This window comes from Eucyclogobius newberryi, unplaced genomic scaffold (assembly GCF_026437365.1).
Source record: "Eucyclogobius newberryi isolate DKJ021-1_F unplaced genomic scaffold, fEucNew1.0.hap1 SCAF_10, whole genome shotgun sequence".
Lineage (NCBI taxonomy): Eukaryota > Metazoa > Chordata > Actinopteri > Gobiiformes > Gobiidae > Eucyclogobius > Eucyclogobius newberryi.
Genome location: NW_027315724.1, coordinates 16,733,443 through 16,753,469, shown reverse-complemented (window position 1 = coordinate 16,753,469; position 20,027 = coordinate 16,733,443). Strand labels below are relative to the sequence as shown.

General features: G+C 39.5%; 3 protein-coding genes across 4 annotated transcripts in view; 2 read left to right on the top strand and 1 right to left on the bottom strand.

The window, feature by feature from the left end:
• The first annotated feature begins 142 nt into the window (after positions 1-142).
• On the top strand, positions 143-3,737 carry kbtbd3 (kelch repeat and BTB (POZ) domain containing 3). Its single transcript, XM_072461904.1, has 9 exons — positions 143-404; positions 474-639; positions 744-926; positions 1,034-1,207; positions 1,296-1,580; positions 1,750-1,992; positions 2,958-3,248; positions 3,330-3,479; positions 3,597-3,737. Exons 1-9 carry the CDS (start codon positions 178-180, stop codon positions 3,717-3,719), a joined length of 1,842 nt encoding a protein of 613 aa, XP_072318005.1. The 5' UTR covers positions 143-177; the 3' UTR covers positions 3,720-3,737.
• Positions 3,738-3,980: 243 nt separating this feature from the next.
• Positions 3,981-20,027, bottom strand: part of sln (sarcolipin) — a 420,868-nt gene continuing 404,821 nt past the window's right edge. Inside the window, exons 1-2 of one of the 2 annotated variants that reach the window (XR_011928388.1) lie at positions 4,648-5,071; positions 3,981-4,409 (exon numbers count right to left, since the gene is read on the bottom strand). Coding sequence is in view for 1 of the 2 variants with exons in the window: in XM_072457967.1 (XP_072314068.1) it covers positions 4,244-4,342 (99 nt within the window). In the remaining variant the exon portion in view is untranslated. Of the gene's footprint in view, positions 4,410-4,647; positions 5,072-20,027 lie in introns of those variants that run through there. The other variant, XM_072457967.1, reaches the window with a different exon arrangement.
• Positions 10,121-17,473, top strand: alkbh8 (alkB homolog 8, tRNA methyltransferase). Its single transcript, XM_072461902.1, has 12 exons — positions 10,121-10,283; positions 10,404-10,537; positions 10,610-10,710; positions 10,795-10,926; positions 11,007-11,102; positions 11,837-11,941; positions 12,033-12,103; positions 13,538-13,644; positions 14,095-14,252; positions 14,480-14,760; positions 15,463-15,612; positions 16,786-17,473. Exons 1-12 carry the CDS (start codon positions 10,146-10,148, stop codon positions 17,386-17,388), a joined length of 2,076 nt encoding a protein of 691 aa, XP_072318003.1. The 5' UTR covers positions 10,121-10,145; the 3' UTR covers positions 17,389-17,473.

Genomic DNA, 20,027 nt, shown 5'->3' with positions numbered 1-20,027 from the left:
GATACGAATGGTTGTATCTCAGCCTGTCACGTGACTTGTCATTGCCGGAAGTAGAAATGACAGAAAGGAGAACTATCCAAGGTGCTGACCATGCAGGAGGCGACGCCGTAATGTTATTTTCTATAGCGTTAGAATAGCTCTCGCTCTTATTATTATGAGACCTTAATAGACGTAAATATGAGCAATTATCCAGAATCCACCTGCCATAACACCACTCCAGGATGCAACGGAGACCCAGAGCACAGAACCCTCTTAAATGTGTCGCAGTCACAAGGAGTTCAGCTGCTCAGTGTTCTCCGCTCATTTAGACAGCAGGGCTTGTTGTTTGATTTCACCATCAATGTACAGGACCAGAGTTTCCCCTGTCATCGCTGTGTGCTTGCAGCAGCCAGTGATTTCTTTAGGTAAATCTCATCCTACTACATGAACTTTTTATTTTGATGCTAATTTCACAAAATATTTGGTGCACACAGGGCTATGTTTGAGGTGGACATGCGTGAGCGTGGAGATGGCTCGGTCACACTGACTAACCAGAGTCCTGCTGCAGTGAGCACTTTCCTGGATTTTGCCTACTCTGGCGAAGCATTCATCAATGACACAAATGTAGACATGATATTTCAGATCGCCTCCTTCCTTCAGGTGAATATTAGATGGAAACTCTATTAGTTATTACTTACGCATACAGCTGCAATTTGTAACTTTTCATTTGATTACAACTTCAGCAGGTGATCTTTTTCCCCTAGGTGTCAGTTCTCTCTAAAGCCTGCGGTGATTTTCTCATAGAAACCATGGATCTAACAAATATCATATTGCTTTTGTCCCTTGCCGAGGCGTATGGCTCAGCCTCACTGCTCCAAAGTGCCAATGATTTTGTAATTGAGAACTTTTATGACTTGTCTCAAAATAAGGATTTTCTGGATATGCAGGTAAAATGTGCCTAGCTCAAATATCTGAAATATTAAAGGTTACGGGACTGACCCAATTTATTCATATTCAACATCTGCAATAACTTTATTTAATGAATTCCACCCAGGTAAATGTGTTGGAAACATGTCTTAGATCAGACCTTCTAAATGTCCCCAGTGAAGAGAATTTGGTCATGTCTGTTCTGAGATGGATACGCAACAATCTTCATGAAAGACAAAAGCTGCTGCCTGGACTGCTGTCTCTGACTCGACTCCACCATCTCCCTGCACCTGTGCTAAAGGCATATAACCTGTGCTCAAATTATATAGCACATAGACAGATGTCTTGCAGTGTATTGATTTAATCTTTACAATAACATGTTCTTCCAGACTTTGTGGGATTTGGATCCTCTTCTCTCCAATGATGAACGGTGTCTTACATTACAGTCAGAAGCCCAGCATATGCAAAGTCAATATAATGGCCTCATGACAGATGCCAGACCATCGACAACACAAAGCTACGTCTACATCCACAAAACAGAGCAGAATGGTGATATCAATCACACATTTTGTTACATCCTGGATTCAGACCAGTGGAAGGAGCTGGGGACAGAGGAGGAGCCCGTCACAATGCCTGATCCACCTGGTTGCCGCTTCACTAGCTATGCTGAGAAGGTATGCACAGTATTACAGTACATAGTAATGTAACATTGCTCTATAGAGTAATAAAAGTGACTGGATGTCTGAGGAAGGAAGTAATAATAAGTTGCAAAGGCTTTGAGACTTGGAGATAATCGAAACTAAAAGAGGGAAAACAATTTCAACTGAAAGTATTTTGGTACAGATGTTTGTCACAGGTGGTTGTCGTGGGAACTGCTGCCGCGCGCTCCGCATCCATGTGGCTGAGACGTACCATGACGCCACAGACGAAGTGTGGTGCTATTGCCATGTGACGAGGACCTGCACCCCTGCTCCTGCCTTGCTCACACCTCGCACTATGCACACTGCAGTCATGTGCCTTGATCGAATCTATGTCATTGGAGGACGGACCAAAGGATCCAGAGGTGGAGCTCCAAGTCTATTGGAGGTACATATTTTACAGTTTTGCTTGGCTCCTGGTGACATCATAATGACCTGCTTTGTTTGCGTATAACATATGGAACTATTGCTGTTTTCTTGGTCTATCAGTGTTGGTTGTAAAGTCAAAAGAGTTACTGATTTTATTCGCCATGTGTTAGGGAAAAATAAATGTTGTCCTAACAAGTCCTAGAGGCAGGAGACTCTGGATGTCTGAAGCAGTAGAAGTTTATTTACCATCAGTCCGGGACCCTGAAACGCTAATATTGGCTATTCAAGCCTGACTCTGCTTCTACACACAGAGGTTTAAATAGTAGCTAAGGCCTAGGAGACAAGCTGGCCGAGGTATTGAGAGAAGTGCATAGCATTCCACTTCTGTGATTTTAATGCATTTTTTTCCTGTTGTGTGAAGCGCTTTGAATTACCTTGTGTACGAATTATGCTCTACAAATAAACTTGTCCTGCCTTCTGTGAGATGAGTTGACCAAGGAAACTGATAATGTTGGAGAAGGACAAATTCTGCAACAGTCCGTCATAGATGGAGCTAACCACATAGAAATGTCAACAATGGTAGAACTGGAGGTGTCCTTCTTAAGTGTATACACAAGATGGAACACCATGGATAAAATGAATCTTCATGACCGTTGTAAACATTTAGACTCCCAAATGTATGAGGGCAAAAAAACATTACAGAAAAGGTTTCAAAGAATGTCATCTGGACAACGTGAAACCTTTTCTAAAGTGGATTACTCCTTGACAAATGAGGGACTGCACCAAAATAAAGCATTTAATAGAAAGATTTGTATTTGACAGATTGTGATTTGATCTAATTTAACCTCAGTTGTATCAGTGGATTGTGACTTGTACCATCACATACAGCATGCATTCTGTTGCAAGCTTCTTTTTAAAAATTATTTTGTAAATCTTCGGCCCAAACACATCAGAAATGACTTAAACATTTTGACTGTCTTATAGGTGGAGTACTACAACCCTCTGTGTCAGACATGGACTTCTGTCAGCCCTCTGCCCACAGCAATATTTTTCCCAGAAGCCACCAGCTGTGATAGTATTATTTATACTTTGGGATCTGAGGTGGAGATAACCGATTCCTTTAACCCTTTGCTTGACTGCTTCTTCCGGTATGATGCCAAACAAGACCAGTGGACCCGCCTAGTCGCAGAGTTCGGACAGTTTTTTCATGCTAGACTCGTCAAAGCAGTAGCTATTAACAATACTCTACATCTGTGTGACTTGTCAACTTATAAGGTTAGACATGTGGATAATCTGTACAATATGTACCGGTAGGCCTACTTTATTTGTGTATACTTAGTGGTGTTTCTATTTCAGGTGTTTAGTTTTTGCCCTGGGACATGCGAGTGGAAGGGGGAGGGTTCTTTTGAGAGTGCAGGGTTCAATGCTGGGGCTGTGGGTACCAGAGGCCGAATTTACGTCTTGGGAGGGGACTATTCACCAGATGAGATCACTGATGAAGTTCAGGTATGTACCAGTACATGTATTTGTTGGTGTTGGAATGTATTGTTCTTGTGGTAATGATATTGTAGGTATACTAAGTCGTTGCAGTTTAAAGTTCAAGCATGTTTTATTCGTGTGCAGGTCTATCACAGTGGTAAGAGCCAATGGGAAGAGGTGACGCCCATGCCAAGAGCACTGACCGAGTTCCACTGTGAGCTCATCAGCTTCAACAAATACAGAGACCCATGGAGAGATGAGACATAGACTGATGTTCAGAACATAGACTATACTGTCACCACATGATGGGCTATTGCGTTCCCATCATATTGCATTTGTGGTGGTCTAGTCACTTCCATATTTATAGTCACTTTTGTAAATCATTTTTTGCCATTCACCCTAATGCCCAGCCTCTTTTTCTGTGGCTGTTGCCATACAGTATGTGCTTGCAACCACATAATATATGGAATACTAAGTCAGAAATCAATAGTATATATTGTGTAAAAAAATAATAAAACCCTCAGTAACTGCACATAAAAACATAAAACATTTATTTTACAGACACATTATGCATTTTTCTTTTGAACATGTCAACAACCACAAAGACACAATAAAATATACACCCTGCAATATTGGTTTTGGATGTCACTCTTTCAACTTAGAAGTTAAAACTACTTTGGACCAGATATTGACAGATAGAGACAATTTAGACAATGCATTTGGCAGCATAGTCCTACAGTGCAGGCGCTTGCATCCCTCCTCCCTCTTCCTCTGGTTTTCCTTCTGTCATACTACTCCATCTGGTAGGACTTGACGAGCAGCCACATCAGCAGCACAGTGATTAAGACGATACTGAAATTGAGGAAGAGCTCCTGCACTGAGCGGTCCATGGTGTTGCCCTGACAGAGGCAGCAGAAGGCGAAGGCAGAGTAGCAGTCACTGCCTCTGATCTGATACCTAACAGTGGACAGAGAGAACAACCATTAAGGTGTGTCATGAGTTTTTCTGTAGAGCCCATTGCATCTGATCTTCAAAATTGGATTTATGTTAAAATCAAAAGGGATTGCAAAGAATATTAATTATATTAGAGAGAAACATTCTTTTGTCAGTCACTCTTGTCAACCAAGATTAAATTGTGTTAAAACAAATGAACAACAAGAAAAATATCATAAATCTTAACTGCATTAATATTTACCTTTTTAGTTCTTCTTTTCACTCTGTATAATGAGGCCCAGGTAGTCTTAGTCCCTCAACACAGCAGCTTTTCTTTATGTTGACGTCCCAAGATATTCCTGAAATTGTCTTATGCGCAGCAGACAACTGTTGTCCAGCTTTCTGTGGATGCTGGGGCACGTCCCGCTCATAAAAGCTGCCCAGGAAGCAACAGAGCCACGCCCCTGGTCCACATGCACTCCGCCTGATGTCACAAAGCAGCTGAAGCCATCGTCCTTTGCAGTGTTTCCCCTCCATATTGGTCCACAGTAACACACAGAGCCTGAGGATGGGCCCAGGGTTATTTTTAAAACATCATTGCAGATTGGAGGCTGGATCACAGTTGCTCCAAACACAATACCTGGGTCGTTTGGTGGATATAGAAAACAGTAACAGTATCACTCTGTACCAAGAGAGCAACTAAACTCAGAGGTGGTGACTAATACCGGGGCAGCCTGGTTTTAATCCAACAAATGTTGCAGTTTATCATGCTGGCTGGCCAGTTATTTTGTGCTGTCATCAGAAGAATATCACTGCAAAACAAAGGAGGGCTGCATACAGAATGACAGAAAGGGAATGGCATTATTGCAACTTTTAACCTTCAATTTGCTTAACAGTCAAATTGCAATTGGTTTAGTTCATGACTCTTACAAGTAACTGTAGTCCAGTGCTTTGCCATTTTTAATAGTTAACCAGTAGGACAATGTGTGTAGTGGATTGAATGTGTTTAATATGAAGAATGTCTTTGCTAAGGCTATTTGAATTACCTGTGATATCAAAACTACTAGATAGCTTTGACTTTAGCTCTGTTGTACTTAGAAAACTAATACTCATACATAGAATTTCTTACCTATCAATTGGTGTATAAGAAAGGTTTGGACAAGGTTCAGTCTTTTAATGGGTGTTTTACAAGGTTAAGAAGGCATACTGGCACAAAAAGTACACTAAAATAAACTGCAGAGGAAAAAATACATACAATGCTGTTTTTATTAGTGTATGTATAGGCAGCAATAGAAATGATAACGGTGCCAGTAGCAGTAAAGTAATAATATTCTACATGTTAACTGTCTCCTATGCACTGTTTTGAGAGTCAAACCCTGAATTCCTGACAATTGAAATTACAATTCACACTTTGTACTTCAAAGACTACATTTCATTGTTACTTGTGGGACATATTTCGGCATCCTTGTTTACAGCCTGCATCCCTTGTGCTAAGATTGGGCTTTGATTGTTGACCACAGCGCACCTCACGCCTCGAGTCAGCTGCTTATCTCTGTAGCCAAGTTAATGCCCGTGTACACACTGCTTCTCCTGTGAACACCCAAGGGTCAAGGCAGGACAAATTGTTCAAGAGCACAATTCCCTTTAATCCTTCCACATCAGGAGATTCCAAGGTCATTCTTCTGAGGATCAAACTGATCAAAAAATGGCCCCTGTTTTATAGTAGCGGACGGTTTGCCAGAATTGCTCCAGTGGCTTTCCGAGCCCTTGGATTTCCATTGTCACAGGGAGCCAACATCAAGTCCCTATAACACAGAGAGGTGTGCAGGCATCTATGCGGCACTGGGCCCACTTTGACAGCTGCGGGCTGCGTGCGTGTGCGTGTGCGTGTGCGTGTGTGTGTGTGCGTGTCCATATGTGTGTGTGTGTGTGTGTGTGTGTGGAGGTAAGCTATAAAGGTTCTGGCAGCTTTTCTTTGCAAATCAGAGGAGGAGACAGGGGATGTCAACATGGTTTCAAAGACACCATTCCATTCATTCTGAGAAATTACAGTGGCAATAAGACTATAACCTTTGACATTTCCACTTTCTAAAAATGCCAGACTATACACTCCAATTTCTACAGGTGGGTTGTGTAAATGTAAACATATGTAAACATTTTGGATGAAAAGTCAAATTATATGAGCTTATATTATTAGTAGGCTGCCCTTTAAATCATTTCTATGAAAAGTGTACTGTGTTTACAGTCACATGATGATAGCAAAGGAGGCCCTCATGGGATGAAGCAAACAGGAGCACTATTTTAAAAAGCAATATCTGGTTACTTTAGGTATCTTATCTCTGTCATAGAGTTTCCAGTTAATTTAAAGATATGCCGACACAACACAAGTGGATGGAATGGCTCCAAAGCAACTCTCCTGAAGTTTACAGCACTTCAGACGATGATGAGGTCTCTGTATGATATCAATCATAAAATGATATGAAGAATACCAACGCCTTACAAAATACAATTTACCATCTTGTCTGTGAGAAAGTTATGATCCTTTTTAGAGACATGGGGGACTGATCTAAAACCACTTTGTTTGAGCAAAAAATACAGCATATTATTGATAGCTTATGGTTTGTCCAATGAATATATCCTTACTTTGTAATTCATTTTGTTGTACGTAATATGTTGTAACAGTTGGCCTTTTTCATGTGGTCTTTATCAGTCTTAAGGGAAATCTACTTTAAACCAAGCAAGAAATATATACGCACAACATTTTTGCTCAAATATAGACATGGTGTTGGGGTGGAGTTGTGTGTACTCCAAGCAGCTGTTGTTTTGCAGACTGACTGAGTGTACTGTGAAGACAATGGGGAAGCCTCACAGGCCGACACACCAAGCTTTAGCTGAAACAGTTGAAGACAGGTGATGACATGGTTATGTAACATGTTCACACACACATGAATGCTACACACACACATATTAGACTGTCTCTTGCTGAACAACACAGTGAAACCCAGTGGCTCCAGGTCAATTATTCTGGCAGTAGGAGTTCACATCTATAATGGAAGATAATTGAGTCTTCTGAGACACATAGCAAGTAGACAGGCAGAGAGCAGCTGAATATCCCCCAAGAATGCTGAAATAACCTCCTTGACTCATGGCAGCAGTGGAAGTCTGGAAGGCTGTTTGATTTAGTCAACAGTGAGCAATTTCCTTTCAAACTATGACAAACAAATACAAATAGTCAAAATTAAAATTAAATAAAGAAAGGAAAATTATGACCATACATTAGAATGAAAATCTCGAAAATAATCCCAGTATTTAAATCAGGTGATAAACACTGAATAACAAACTTTCGACCGATTTCTTTAATTTCACAATTCGCTAAATTATTAGAAAAAACTCTTTGCTTATAGACTATTCTCATTCAGAGAAAAAAAGGATTTGTTAAATGAGTTAAATGAGTGTCAGTTTGGTTTCAGGGAAAAATTATCTACAGCTTTAGCACTTACACAGATAACAGAACATATCACCACTGCAATGGTAAATAAACAAAGCGCTCTAGCAGTGTTTATCAACCTCAAAAAGGCCTTCAATACCATAGACCATAGCACATTAATAAAACAATGTAGGGCTCTGGAATAAGAGGGGGGATGTTAAATTGAGTCAGTTCCTACTTGGTAAATAGACAACAGTTTGTACAGTTTTCTGGCAACACCTCAATAAAACTAAATATTGAATGTGGAATTCCCCAAGGTTCCATTCTTGGGACTAAACTTTTCATATTATATAATATATTATGTGCAGTATCACAAATATTGCAGTTTGTGCTATTTGCTGACGACACAAATTTCCTTCTGACAAGTGACAATACAAACAACTTAACAAAGATAATGGAAAAGGAAATTGTGAAAATAAAATGTTGGTTTGATGAAAATAAATTGTCCCATGTAAACAAGACTAAATGTATGCTTTTTACAAACTTAAACAAAAATATAAACATCCAGTTCATTAATGGAATAAATATTGAACGAGTATCAGAAATACAATTTTTGGGAGTGACACTGGATGAGAAACTAAACTGAAAAGTTCTTACATAAAGTTAAGCATATTATCAACCAAAATGCATTAAAGTTTCTATGCTGTACATTGATCTTGCCTTATTTCATTTATTGCCTGGAAGTATGGGGAAACACATACAATAACACAATTAAACCTCTGATTACATTAGCAAAAAAAAGCTGTAAGAATTATTCATAAAGTTTATTTAAGAGAGAACACTAACCAATAATTTACTAGATCTAAATTATTGAAATTACAAGATCTTATAAAATTACAAACACTCGCGATGACAAAGTGAGAAAGTTGCTTGCCATTAACTATACAAACTTTGTTCACCCTCTCATCAAGACAGCAGGCCCTTTGCCCGGACCACATGGGGGACACTCAACCATTGAAGTGTGGCATGTCATTTCAAGAAAGGTGCAGATATTTATAAGATCAACATGCTGCCGTTAGGTCAGTTGATACGCAGTGAAAATGTGTCCTATCACAATTATGCAGACGACACTCAGATCTATATTTCACTGTCGGCAGGTGACTATGGACCAGTAGATTCACTCTGCCACTGCATCCAACAGATCAGTTTGTGGATGCTAAACAACTTTCTCCAGCTGAACTCAGACAAGACTGAAATAATCGTTTTTGGCCCACAGAAACAAAGAGAAAGTGTTGGCGGTCACCTCCAGAGTCTCGCTCTAAAACCTACAAACCAAATTAGAAATCTGGGGGTAATAATGGACTCAGACTTGAACTTTAATAGCCAAGTCAAATCAATAACATCAGCAGCTTTTTACCATCTAAAAAACATTGCCAAAATCAAAAATATAGTGTCAAAACCAGATTTAGAGAGACTTATCCACGCGTTTGTCTCCAGTAGATTAGACTACTGTAATGGCCTGCTCACTGGCCTCTCCAAACGAGTTGTAAAACAGCTGCAGTACATCCAGAACGCTGCTGCTCGGGTCCTGACTAGAACCAGGAAGTATGATCACATTAGTCCTGTTCTCAGGTCTCTGCACTGGCTCCCTGTGGCTCAGAGAATAGACTTTAAAGCAGCTCATCAGTTGACATCAGTTGGATTGATAATTTTTAATTTAGTTAATTTTATTATTTATTTAAAATAGTATTTCTGTTTCTGTAATTTCTTTGTGATTTGAATGCATTTTTCCTGCTGTGTGAAGCACTTTGAATTGCCTTGTGTATGCTCTACAAATAAACTTGCCTTGCCTTGCCTTGCCATTTTCTTCTCTCTGATTGGGATGGTAATTTATGTTAACATATAATGTCAACAAATAACACACAAATGAAATAAACAAAATAAATAAAAAATACATTAGGCTCCACTGCTTCCAAATTCAGGTCAATAGGGGGCAGTATACACTCATACTCTACTGCCACAGGGTCTTGAAAAAAAAACATGGCATAGGCTATAAGATAATGCACTTGATAAAACATGCAATAGGCCAAGAATGCTCTGAAAAGTAGCACATATCAGCGTTTTTGTGTTCTATTGCACATAGTTTACAATCTAAATTAATCGTACACATAATAATAAACCTATTAAACTTTATCTATCAGCTTATAGTTGGACAACGGTGTTGGACTCGTATTAAAAAGACGCCAATATGAATATTTGCGAGTTTCTATTTGTTTGCGGAACCTTTCTCACGGAAGTCGTTGTTATTATCGGACGCAAAATAAAGACGTACCATGGGCGATAATGTGGAAACCGCCACGAAAGCATTTAGAAGGAGTAAAGATGAGAAAAAAGTGCTTCGTAAACAGATAAAAGCCAGTCACACTTTACTAAAACATGAAGGCATCCACACCACGTCAAAACCCACGAAGGTAAAGAATTATAACGAGTTTAAGGCTTCAAAGTGCAGACAAATGAGCTGTCAGTTTTAGCTTGCCCATATTATACAGATGATTGTCCACAATGTTTTAGCTTTTTACATTTCTCTGCAGCATCTGGTGGTTATAAATGGTGGTCTTGGGAATGGAGTAAGTCGAGAGCATCTGTCTGCAACTCTGGAAGAAATGGGAGAGCTGGAGGTCCTCGTCATGCCCCCGCATAAACCATATGCCTTTGTGACATACAGGTACAATCACAATTTATGTTTTAGTACAATATACATTAATGTATTGTGAATGTTCATTTGATCTGCTTTCAGTTCAGAGGAAAATACGCTCAAAGCTCACATAACTCTCAATGGACATATGCTGCAATGTGGTGAAAACTGTGTCACTCTCTACCTTTGCTTTGTTGAGTCAGGTAGTTACTGGGTTGCAATGGAATAGTTTATACATGTCCTACACACTGTTAGGATTAAAGTCAAGGATTTTTTTGTACTTCTAGTTAAGGACATGGTGGATGAAACTGTTAATTTACCAGAAGGTTTGACCGTATTGGACGACTTTGTGTCTCCTGAAGAAGAGGCTCAACTACTCTCATCCATTGACTGGTCTTCTATCTGTGAGCAAGATACTGGTATTGGCTATTATCAATATACTGTAATATATCCATGACTAAAAATCACACATTATAAAAAAAAAGTGTTTTGTTTGCAGCTCAGAAAGCCCTCAAGCACAGAAAAGTCAAACATTATGGTTATGAGTTTCGATATGACAACAACAATGTGGATAAAGACAAGCCGTTAGCCGCTGGTGAGTGTTTTGTTTTACCAACATAACTGTTTTAAAATCAATTTTTTTTCAGTGGTGGGAAGTAATTAATTACAAATATTCAGGTTACTGAAAGAGTAGAGTGACTTGTTTTTGGTACTTAGCAATGTCATTTTATTTTTGTTTCCTTGTTTTGTTAAAATTATTTCCAACCATCTGTACATTTTGTGTACATACTGAGACCAAATTTTATTTTATTTGTAAATTCTTAATTTATGCATGCCTTATTTGATTTTATATACTTTGCTAATACGGTATTATTATTCATTGCTGTATGTTGCACATTAATGCCTATGTTTGCGAATTTTGACAAGTAATGACGAGCAAATATATTTTTCTGATTCTGATTCTAATAAGAGCTACAGAGTTCAGCTCAAGTCCCCATCATCCCAATCCCAATACACATAACAGCACTGTATTGTGTCTATTGTGTCCAGATCTCCCTTAATTCAGCTTTAAGCTATCAATCACATTTTGTGTTCAAGATTGATCTAAAATGCTACAAAAAATGGGTAAAAAAGGTACTTTGAGTAATATTTGACATGGATACTGCATGCAACTGTACTCATATTTTCAATATAGTACATTTTTCATCCTGTAACTGTATTTTTACTAAAGTACTCTTTCCACCATAGGTTATTACAAATTATTGCATGTAATTGTAAACATTGTAAGATAAATAAAACCTCTGACTTCAACTTCATTATTGTATCCAGGTCTTCCTGTGGAGTGTATGCCTGTGTTGGAACGATGTATAAAGCGTGGATGCATCAGTGTAATGCCAGACCAGCTCACTGTCAACCAGTACGAATCTGGACAAGGTATGTGCCATTGAACGTGGACCCACTAAACTTTTTTTAAATTCTAAACACTCTTCAAAAATACTAACACAATTATTTTTTCCTCTCACAGGCATTCCTCCTCATATAGACACCCATTCGCCCTTTGAAGACACTATCATGTCACTAAGCCTGGGAGCACAGGTTTGTCTTGACATTTTCCCTAATAAAGGGTTCTTAATAAAATTAATTAGACTATGAGAGGCATTCTATGATGGTATAACTTGCTATGTTAGATACTAGAGCTTAATGGCCTTTATTATCCAAAAAACGGCTTCCTTAAGTTGGCTAAAATTAAAGACCACTAACAAAAATATGTAGACTATATAAACCTAGACAAACTAATGCAGTAAAATCAACTAAATTAGAAAGGAGGCTTAGCACAGGACTGTAACCACCAAGTTGATCTGATATCTTCTCTTCACACACAAGATTGATGACTGCATTGAACTTGACTGCAATTTAACAACTTGCCCTCCTTGACATAAGCAAATGAGAGCAGATTGTATGTACATTCATCACTGCTTTTTGGGGTAGACAAAGGTTTGGCAAAGGTTTCTGAGCATTTTGGCAGCTCCGATTACTGAAACTGTTGTAAATAAAACACTAATTAAAAAACTCAATTTTGTATAGTATTTTTTGCTTTTTATTGTCCATTTGATACAGTGTGACTAATATTTGCCACAGTTGAAGTTTCCATCCGTAGACCACTGCTAATTTTCTATTCTTCTAAGAAAGGCACTTAAATATGAGATATATTTAAAATCATGTGAATTGGGAAAGGACTGTTTGTCAGGTGTCTTTGCAGGCTGGAAGTATTATCACCCACCCAGACAGGAGGTCAAGAGAAAATTACTGTTTGTGAAAATGGAGAATACAGTGGAGAGTGTTGTCTAAGATCGGTGGTGTTAATTTCTGAAATCGAAAAGGCAAAGAAAAACCTCCAAGTTAAATCTAGTTAAAAGTTTGTGACTGACGAAAAAATGTCCCAAATTGCTCTACTTTGTTTTGTTACTAGTTTATTGATATATGCATGTTTGTTTTCTGATTTCTGACACTGATGAATAGTCTTGTTACAAAGCATAGCTGCCAGCATCCACATTGATTTAGTCACATTCCACTAGTTTCATTGATTGGCTGCAACGCGTTTGATCAGTGTGCCGAATGTGTGAGCTTCTGCTTGTGTGTACGACAGAGACGGTAGTTGCTTGGAAAGATCTGATAGTTTGTGTTGCCTGCAGACTTCTTTTGCGCTCCCTAACAATCTTCCACAAATCTGTCTCTTAAAGCCACACACACACACACACACACACACACACACACACACACACGCCACCACTTCACGAAATCCAATTTTCCTCCTGTCAAAAGTTTGAGGGATGCAGTTTGAAATTGTGCGGATGTAATTTCCCAGTGGAGCCCATGCTGTTATACTCTGTAAGGAAACATTAGGATCAAACAGCGGCTCTGGGGCTGGAGACGTCGGCGCTGGGTTGTTAGCTAGGGAAGACGTGAAAGGGGCCAGTCTTCCTCGCTGACTTCAGACTTGTTGTGGTCGTGTTGTGTGTGCCCGTGCAGACAGTGATGGAGTTCCGTCACCCCGATGGCCGCCTCGTTGCCGTTGTGCTGCCGTCGCGAAGCCTGCTGGTGATGAAAGGGGAGAGCCGATATCTGTGGACCCACGGGTGAGCTGCCGGGGAGTCATTTCATCTTGACGTGAGCCTTTGGTCGATTCAGTCTGTTGAAATGTGACACCATCTTCCTCTTCTGATTTTACTGCTGAGAAGGAATAACAACTGATGACTTGATGTTTGTCCCTGAGCCATGCAATATTTATGATAGATATTTTCCCTAGACGTCTATGTACACCTCACATAACACCAATATATACTGCTTGAAAAGGTCTAGAATGGACTTCAAAGCGTTTTCATTGATAGTATTTTTTTTATAGAATTAGATGTAACTGTAGTAGGCAATATATATATTTACATTATTTACAATAAAGTGCTTTACAACGTCTGGAGTAACGTGTTCATTATTCCATTGTATGTAAATGTCATCCGGAACTATATATTAGAAAATGAATACATTTTACTCTTTTCAACTAATAATACTGTTTTTGTTGTTTTTCCCAGTATAACTCCTCGGAAATTTGATATGGTACCTGCTGCTGACTCCGAGTGTCCCATTCGCACAGTATCTAACCTCACACAAAGAAATCTCACTCTGAGCAAGAGGGACACTCGCACTTCATTTACCTTTCGCAAAATCCGACATGAGCCTTGTAATTGTGGTAAGATTTTATTATAAAATGCATTAATCAAAGTCGCAGTATCTCAGAAAGCCAAGAATTTTAGACGAGACTGATGCACTGGCTGGTTTAATTCAAACCTCCTGACACAGAACTCAAAATATTTTACTGAAATTAATGAAATGTCTTCTAACTTTTGTGTCTATTTTTATATGTTGTTGACACTTGTTTGCTTTTATCACTGATGATATTTTAAAAATCTCCTTCAGCCTTCCCCTCGGCCTGTGACAGTCAAGGCGCGCACTCGTCTCCTAAGCAGTCACAGCCCGCCCCTCCGTCTCTGCCCGGGTGCCACGCTGATGCCGCCCATCTGGAGCAACAGTATGTGCACCAGGTGTACGATGCCATTGCCTCCCACTTCAGCAGCACACGGCACTCTCCTTGGCCCAGGGTGTGTGACTTCCTCTGCTCGCTGCCACCTGGAAGTGTGCTCGCTGACGTGGGCTGTGGCAATGGGAAATACCTCGGCGTCAACCCACAGTTGGTGGCGGTGAGTCTCATCACAGTATAAATGACACATGCGTAGATGAAATCATTCATGTTTTTTTTTTTTTACTTTTGCGTTATTTCTGAAAAACTGCTTAATCGAATCTTTTTATTGAGGAGAAATCTTTCATTCAGTTATAGGTACAATTAAACACTGCAACTATTGTTCCTCACCGGATGAGCACCAAACACTTGCATAGAAATAAAGATATATAGATTGATCAGTTTTTTGGATCATAAAACTTTCAATGAATCTTTCTGTAGCAGACAAAATTTAGGCAAAGATGGAATTCTGTTGTTAACCCTGCGACGAGCTGCCCCCGGAGCTGGCTGTACCCCACCCAAGGCCCAAAGTCACCCACGACGTCTAACTGAACAAGCGATAGAAAATGTATAAAAATATATTATTTTAGATCCTACAAAACGGGCCTATTTTATAATAAAAATATGTATATTTATTATAAAATAATATTGGTTTTGTAATACCCGAATACCCAATTTTTTGGCTTTGGGGATGTGTGTAAGCAGCTTATCTTCAGTCTGTTACCGTTTATAAATCAGACAACACTAGGATCAGATCTGTTCCTGTGTCTTCCTCTAAGCCTCCAAAAGCATAATTTTAAGTACTAGTTCATCTCCCTTATATGCTGCTTTTGGTCTTTACACACTCATTTTACATGTCAATACATTGTATTGTATATTTCAGATGGGTTGTGACCGCAGCAGTGGCCTCATCCACATCTGTGCAGAGAGGGGTTTCCAGGTGTTTGTGTCTGATGCCCTGAGCGTTCCTTTGAGGACGGCGAGCTGTGACGCATGCATCTCTATAGCTGTCATACATCACTTTTCAACTCAGGTGACAAAAGCCATTCACGCCTAATTATTTTCAATGTTTTTAATGTAAGTAGTAATATACTTCACTTACTCTGTGATACGCGCAACGTACTTAAGTACTTTAATTCAACAATGGGAGCCAAACTGCCGCAGCTGTAATTTTCCAAACATTAGGACCAGATTTCAGTATCTATAATGTTTTATGATGTACACTGCCTGACAAAAAACAAATCACCGTCTGGATTCAGCCAAACAAACGGTTACGAGCCTCCTACTGGTGAACTGCAACACAGTATTTTATCCCAAGGGCAGTAAGTGGCTTCTCGTTTCTGAAACAACCATGTAGAAAGACAAATCCCGTGGTCATGAAAAAGATGTCAGTGTATTTGAGAAGGGTCAAATCAGAAGTCATCACCAGATAAAACATCTAAGTCAGGGCTTTTTAACTTTATTTTCTAGTGGGCCAAATGGGCAAAAGTCCCAGTTCCTGAGGGCCGGATAAATGATTTGTAGTTTTGGCTACTTTATAATAACAAATAGTATAGGCGTATATTACGTAAGTCACTGGATACATAGCTAATGCTTTCTAATCAGTAATAGTTTGTGTGTTTTTAGGCTGTACGCTTAAGTCCCTTTTTCCTGGCATCTTCTCCTCTGTATAATTTGAGTCATATCTCACTCAACTCCAAATACTCAAACCATATTGGCGTTTCATGCAGATTCCTCATGATCACTTTGAAAAGCACATATATGCATTAAAACACAGGTCAACCTGTGGTACGGTCTTAGAAGGGAGAAACAGACAACTGTGGTAGACACTGACACACAGAAAGTGTTTTGAAGCATCTAAGGAGAAGCAGAAACTAAGTGTTTGAGTAAGTGAGTGTTTGGGACGAGCTGGAGAAGGCTTTGTGCAGTGGTCACTCTCTCACATCGTCAATACAAGATCAACTGGTGAAAAAACTGAATGCAACACTGGATGAACTGTGTGTTGCAATCAAATCTAAAGACCATATGATTCTTTTTTTTCTCCTGTGTTGACTTTTTTGGTCAGGCATGTATATTATCTAATTCAGTGATGGGCAATATAAACAATTGGGCGTTTGTGATTTTTGTTATGAGTGATCTTTATATATATTATATAAAATACTGTCATCATCACAACTATTTATTGTAGATGTTTTTATTCATACAGGAGCGACGGCTTGAGGCTATAAAAGAGCTCGTCAGACTCCTCAAACCTGGCGGCCAAGCACTTATCTACGTTTGGGCCTTTGAACAAGAGTACAACAAGCAAAAATCAAAGTACCTCAAAGATTCCAAGGAAAACCAGGGAGCCACTGTCAGTATTTCTACAGAACAACACAAGTCTAGTGGTCAGTCAAGTGTTCAGACAAGCAAGCGTTTTGAAGAAGATAATGAAATTGAACAGAGCATGTCATCTCCTGAAAAAGTGACTCAAGGGAAACTGAGTGTGCACACGAACCGCACATCCTTCAATACTCAGGACCTTTTGGTTCCTTGGCATCTCAAAGACGGGAAGAGGGAAGTAGGAGAGAGGGAAAATGTTAAAGAAGAAACTCAAAAATCCAGCAGTGGTTCAAATAAAACCTACAATGAAGACAATTCAAACCCAATAAAATCAGATAATAGCTCAGCTCCAGTCTTTCATCGCTATTACCACGTGTTCCAGAAGGGGGAGCTGGAGAAGCTGTGTGGCCAGGTGGCTGGAGTAAAAGTGCAGAGCAGCTCCCACGACCAGGGGAACTGGTGTGTCATTCTACTGAAGGATTTGTAGGGGCAAGGTTGAAGAAAACAATGGACAATACGTTAATTGTATCATTTTACACAAATTACTTTTATTGTGTGATATTTTGGTTTTATGTTTAAATAAACATACAAATGACTACAAAATACTACATTCCATCTGTGTGTTTCTTTATCAATCTTGTTACTGAACTCTATGCACTACAACTTTTTTTTTTTTTTAAACAAAAAAATGAATAGCTGTTAAGACAAAAATAAAATGAAGAAAAACTAGCCAGCCCAGTGGATGTGAAACATTGACATTGATTGTGGAGTAGACTCAGGGCCGGCCCAAGCCTTCAGGGGGCCCTAAGCGAAAACATATTTGGGGGCCCCTCACCACGTCATCAGAATCAGTTTTATTGCCATTGTCAGTGAACAATTCACATATGGGAACTTTCTTCAACGCAAACAAAGCGCACCAAAACTCCAGGGCATCTGTTTGCCAGTTAGTTTATTCTCAGCACCTCACAAGGTCAAATATTGATAACTTAAATCCCACAATGCAACTTGGTATTCCGCTGACATCACCTCTACTCCCTGTACAAATAACACACGTCCCAGATATGATTTTGGGTGTATTTGTGGGCGTTAAGGGTCTACAGCCAGATTACCAGTTTAAATTAATGAACAGGGGGGGTCTGGGGGCCCTCCCCCAGAGATTTTCAGACCTTTTTTGGGTCTTCTGCTGCATTTTAATGTGGTCCAGCCGGCTAAAGTAAGAGTAAAATGTTGAGGTTGTAATGCTATAAGATGATGATGTGATGAAACTGTGCCAAGAGAAAATGACTAAAGCCAGTTATTAATACAATAGTGTACTTAATTACTCAATACAATATTGGCTATGAAAAATAATTATGGTCAAATTGATTCATTTTAACTGAAAACGTAAAAGTAATAGTTATCCTTACTAATTTATCTTTTACAGCTCCCAACTGTTCCTTCTTGCCAAAGTGACAAAACAAGTTATATTAAATTAAACAAATGGCATAAGCATTGCTTGATTAACAATTAACACTGATAAAACAAACATGTTATTCCCAGAGAATGAACAGAACGAGAAGTGAAGGTCCAAACCTAGCTATAGTGAAGAGACTGCGTTTCTGCAACTATCAGTCAGAGGTTCTGGACGAGACGGACCAGATCTCCGCCTCTTAGTGACCCGGGCATAGAGGCCCCTCACCGGCCTCACCTGCAGCTCACACTACGGGGCTGGTGTAAATGTTAAGCTTATTATCTTTCATTCAGACATATTATGCGCGGGGCAGAGCTCTCGTCGCCTCCAGCCTGAGCGAACTAACGTGACAGAATCGTCTTGTTTCAAACAGCAGCATTAACCGTCTCTTTGTAAGAGAAGTTCAATACCTGGAGAGTGTTGTTGAGTTTGCAGTTTCTTTACATCGTCAAGTTTCTTCTTTCGTTTTTCGGCATCGGGGGGATATATTCCTCTGGACATGAGGACCACGTTCTGTTGTGTTTATGTTTTGCTCTCGTTCTGCTCGCGCACAATGAAGTTGACCAATCAGCGCAGGTTTGGTGTCTTGGTTGCCAGATTGTCATTACAAATAAATGCGGTTTGTGCGTTATGTTACCGCTGTGTGCGCTGCCGCGCCAGCAGCGCTACTACACTAGTGGTGCACGCTGCGCTTGCACTTCGCATAAGACGGGTTGCCAGATTGGGGGCCCTTTTAACGCCTCGGGGCCCTACGCGGCTGCTTAGTTCGCTTATAGGCTGGGCCGGCCCTGAGTAGACTTGAGACTGGATAATGAATTACCCTGTGGCCTTTCCAGCCTTTGGGCCCTGTACGGTCACATTTGACTAGAAGATAAAATAAAATAAAATTGGTGGCTATTGATTTTTGGTTACACTGACTGTGTTGCAGCCTATTTGTGGGACGATAAAGCAACAGTTTGTATGGCCTACTGTATATCTATTATCCATGGGTTTATGAATGATTAAAAAATTAAGACATTTGCCATTGTGATTAACAATTTAAAACAAAATACATATTTATTGGGACAAGTCCACAAAATATACAAAAATATTCACATTACTGGTTTGGTAGGCGTATTGAACTAACTGAGTACAATAACCCTTAAACCTAATGGTAAATTCAGGCCTGATGAAGCTGAGAGGATTGAATTGGTACTCCGTGTATTGCTTAGGTAAAGGGAGCAGATGCAAAGCAATTACTCAAGTAAAATAATAGTAGTACTAGTAAAAAATATTGAAGCACCAGTTGAAAAAAATATTAAAGGAAAAAAAGGAAAATATTTCATTCAGATTTTGAAACTGAAACTTTGTTTACTTTTTTCCTTGTCAAAAACCCGTTCTTTGCTCAAAATCTTTTGTCAGAATGTCACGTGGTCATTTCAGGCCTATACATTGTCAGCCCTTGTACGTTTTTTGAAGGAGAGTTTATCATCGATAAGTATAAGTATTTGTAATAGGGTACTTGTTGAATAACATTGCCATCGAACGTATTATGGATACATTGAGCCTTTTAGAGAACAGCATACATTTAGTTTAATTTGACTTTATAACGTTCTGCGCTCGTGCTGACGTCAGCGCGCACGCGCTCGCTGTTGCTAAGTGCGTGTTTTGAACCGGGTAGTTTTGAACTGCGTCTT

Excerpts from the sequence above, each read along its gene's own strand:
- kbtbd3 (XM_072461904.1), top strand. The coding sequence starts at position 178 with ATGAGCAATTATCCAGAATCCACCTGCCATAACACCACTCCAGGATGC. Across the intron at positions 1,993-2,957 it reads GAGCTCCAAGTCTATTGGAG|GTGGAGTACTACAACCCTCT; the intron begins GTACATATTTTA and ends ACTGTCTTATAG. Across the intron at positions 3,249-3,329 it reads GTGACTTGTCAACTTATAAG|GTGTTTAGTTTTTGCCCTGG; the intron begins GTTAGACATGTG and ends TTTCTATTTCAG.
- alkbh8 (XM_072461902.1), top strand. The coding sequence starts at position 10,146 with ATGGGCGATAATGTGGAAACCGCCACGAAAGCATTTAGAAGGAGTAAA. Across the intron at positions 10,927-11,006 it reads TATCTGTGAGCAAGATACTG|CTCAGAAAGCCCTCAAGCAC; the intron begins GTATTGGCTATT and ends TTTTGTTTGCAG. Across the intron at positions 13,645-14,094 it reads CGATATCTGTGGACCCACGG|TATAACTCCTCGGAAATTTG; the intron begins GTGAGCTGCCGG and ends TGTTTTTCCCAG.